Source organism: Morus notabilis, unplaced genomic scaffold (assembly GCF_000414095.1).
Source record: "Morus notabilis unplaced genomic scaffold, ASM41409v2 Scaffold69, whole genome shotgun sequence".
Lineage (NCBI taxonomy): Eukaryota > Viridiplantae > Streptophyta > Magnoliopsida > Rosales > Moraceae > Morus > Morus notabilis.
The window spans coordinates 344,923-348,802 of NW_010364208.1; the positions used below are offsets into that span (position 1 = coordinate 344,923).

General features: G+C 33.7%; 1 protein-coding gene across 1 annotated transcript; it reads left to right on the plus strand.

Annotated features, from left to right (window-relative positions):
- Positions 1–1,876: 1,876 nt before the first annotated feature.
- Positions 1,877–2,704, plus strand: LOC21406044 (transcriptional regulator SUPERMAN). Its single transcript, XM_024170721.1, has 2 exons — positions 1,877–1,994; positions 2,061–2,704. The coding sequence occupies exons 1-2, from the start codon at positions 1,877–1,879 to the stop codon at positions 2,702–2,704; spliced, it is 762 nt and encodes a 253-aa protein (XP_024026489.1).
- The last annotated feature ends 1,176 nt before the right edge of the window (positions 2,705–3,880 follow it).

Consider the following 3,880-nt stretch of genomic DNA (forward strand, 5'->3'; position numbering starts at 1 on the left):
GATTATATTCATATTTTATATTCATATTTAAGAACAATATTGTATTGAAAAGTATTTTTCCTACTCAAATGCTAAGTTTAATTATTTTCTAATTTTACATAGCATTGAAAATACTCTCAGTCAACATAAAATGCTAGAAAAAGTGGACTATATATGTTTGTTTATTAGGACGATATCAATTACGTACTCTCCTCAAAAACAAGGAAAATAAAGTCAGATACCCAGGTGTATTTTAACACTGTGAACAGACCAATCGAATTTCCTCGTTATTTACAGCAACATTATTTATCAAGTTTATATATAAGATTTAAATATGAACATTGGCAACTTTAGCATAAGATTTAATTTCTTAAGATTATGGACTTCAAAATTAAGATATCCTAATTAATAGAGATCGATCAGTGATGTTTCAACAATTTGTAACGGAAGAAATGTATATATATATATATATATATATATATCTTTTTTTTATTGATGTATTTCCTAACAGTGTTTCCAAGAATCTGATTTTAATGTATGTGTACTTAATTCGGATAATTTGCTCGCCAAGTTAGAGAATTCCCCTTGACACAGTCATTGACTCATCACAACACTATTTTCTTATTATAATTTCTCTGCAAGTCAATTTCTCTATATTTAATTATTCTCGATGTGTCCGATAATATAACGACCTTGGTCCAATCTATTAGCCCAAGAAATTAACCGGATTCCAGAAGAAATTATGAATATCCAAGGAACATCTCAGTACTCAAATATTATATTAATTGAATATATATATATATATATGTAGATGATATTCATGTATAGATCGCAAAACTTCATCAATTAAGAAATTAATTGAAAATCCACAAGTGCCACGCCAAGAGAATCCCAACAAAAACGAAGCTTCATTTGCATAGTAGAATATCCATATATATGTACAAATTGGCTTTGAAAAATTGCTTCCAATTAATTAAATAAAATATCTTACCGTCTTCCAGTGAGCTTAAGTAGGACTTTCCGCTTTGTTTCTCAACTTGTTAATTTGTCTGTATAATCATTTTGTTAATTGTTGTTATCAGCTGTCTAGAAACAAAGATTAGCTCACCAATTAAGATTAAGATTTGAACTAGCTAGTAGTAAAGATTGACACGGACGTTGAAGCCAAAGTATATTTATCTGTCCTTATTCACAATATATATAGATAGATTTAACTAGACCGGTTAATCTCCTAAATAGTCCTTAAATTTGAGCGTCAATCTTGATCTGTGACTCTTAAAACATTCCAAATTTGATCATTAATGATCTATTAATTTGTTTTAAATTTTATCCCTTTCTTTAGCTGGGCACAAAAAAAGAAGACAATTATACACATGATGCTGATAATAAAAAAAAAATAAAAATAAAACTCTTTCTTGATAACACACGAAATATGTACTTGATCCTGACGCAGAAATATAAAATAAATATTTTGTAATGTTTTTAACAGCCAACTAATGAAAATGATTAAAATTGAAATAAACTAAAAGATGGGGGATCAAGTATAAAAATGTTTTGAAAGTGAATTACGACTAATATGGGATTGACAACAAAACTCAGGAATCATGATTTATAGGATTAATCATAACTAGAATGTTTGGGTGGGACTTATTATAATCCCAAGATTAGTAAAATCCAATAACTTGGCAGACAAATTTTGGTGATAGATTCGATCAGTAGTTTTAGGGTTTTCATTTTTGTCTTCACACTCTCTTTCTTTTTCTTAGCCCATATCCCCTGACTATATTTAACCCATTTTAATTTCTCATCTTCAATTCCCTTCCACATCAACTCCATATCATCATCATCACCATTCATCATCTATATATGTTAAATGTTTTAGAACCACAATAGTACCATGGCTACAGAGTTTGGCCTTCTCTCCTTGACCCACCTCCACAACTTGGCTCAAAATCAAGACCAAAATCAAGATCAATTAAACCCTAATATTACCATAAACAATACTAGTACTACTTCTTCCAATATTACTACTACTTCTACTTCTGCTACTATTGGTACCACTTGTACTGATATTGCTTCTAGGATGTGGAACCCTAAACCCCATCAAGCCGAAGAGGACGACTCATGGGAAGTGAGGGCCTTCGCGGAAGACACCGGTAACGTCATGGGGATGACGTGGCCGCCGAGATCCTACACTTGCGCCTTCTGCCGGAGGGAATTCCGTTCCGCCCAGGCCCTCGGCGGCCACATGAATGTGCACCGCCGCGACCGCGCGCGCCTCCACCAAGTCATCCCGCCCAATTCCATAATCAACCACCCTTCTGCCGCCGCCACTGCGGCGGTGGCAGCGGCAACTGCAGCCACTTCTTCCTCTACCCCGACTTCTTCCTCTTTTTTAATCCCGACCGGAGAATTTGTCGCCGGCGGTGGCGGGCTGTGCCTTCTCTACCAATTACCAAACCCTAATGGTGCTTACGGGTGCTCCGAGTCTCCGTCGCCATCCACCGTTCCCTCCGTCTCGTCATACCCACCGCACAACTTGCTACGGCCGCCTTTCGCGCCATCTGTGAATTTCCGGCCGGGCGGCTATAACAATGCTCGCCGCAGCCGCCATGATCAGTACCATCCAAACAGGGCTGAGGAAGCCTTAGAATCGGCCGAAAACGGCGGCGATGAAGAGCTTGATCTGGAGCTTAGGCTAGGGCATGGTCCAACCCCATCTTGACTAACAAAGAGAAATCGTAATTTGGGTAATGATATTTCGCTGTTTATGATTGTTAATTCGTTAACTGATGAGGAAGTTATATAATCTTGTCTAATAAGACAGCTTTTTTTTTCATAGTCTAGAGTTAATTTTTGTATGATTTTATTTTTTTTTTTTTTTTTTACGTATCACTAGGTTTATTTGTGATCTGAAGCTGCAAAAAATCCTTCCAAAAAAAAAGAAGCTGCAAAAAAAAAAAAAAAAAAAAAAAAAAAAAAAAAAAAAAAAAAAAAAGAAGAAGAAGAAGAAAATAGTGAAAGCCATGAAAAACCCAACCTGTAAATTCAGAAAGAATGAATTAAATTTGAGAAATAATGTTGAAACCAAATATATTGTTTTTGTTTTTATTTTTATTTTTAATTTTTGGGTGATGTATGGACTGATAAAGTTTGCAGTGCAGTGTCATTTTCTGCTACAGATTTCGGAGTGAAAAAACTGGGCATATATTTCCGTGGGGATTATTACTATCACGTAAAGACTGTGGGATTCACACCTTTTACTTCCCAACAAACTACGAAAATGCCATTCTTATAGCATTATTCATCTCCAAAAAAAAAAAATTAAAAGCTGCTTTTGCCTTTTGTCTGGCCATTTATGGCCGATACACACCGAGAAATCGAAGGCATTTAATCAGTTCAGAGAGGAGTTCATATCATGGTAAAGACCATTAATTGATGGTCCTGATCAGGCTCAGACGACAAACATACCTCCTTTTATATTACAGAGCTCTTTTTTTTTTTTTTTTTTTTTTTTTTTTTTTTTTTTTTTTAAAAAACAAGAACGAAACGATATTCTAATAATTTTTTTTTTGTGTTTTGGTTTGTTTGAGGATTTATTAAGATTACAACTATTGTTTTCTTTTATTTGTTTATTTTTATTTTATAATATACATTTTAACTATTATTATTTTCTTTTTAATTGAAATTTGAACTCAAAATGACGTACTTAATATATTAAAAACAACGCACACACCCCCTAAACACTGATCGAACTAGCCTCAATTCTCATTATAGCTATTGTTGTGTTGTAGCTTATCATTATAATATTACGTATGTTTGGCTATTCTCTTTTCCTTAAGCTTATTTTATTTCTTTCATTTACTTGTAGATATCTTCTTTTTGAATTATTTCTTTATCA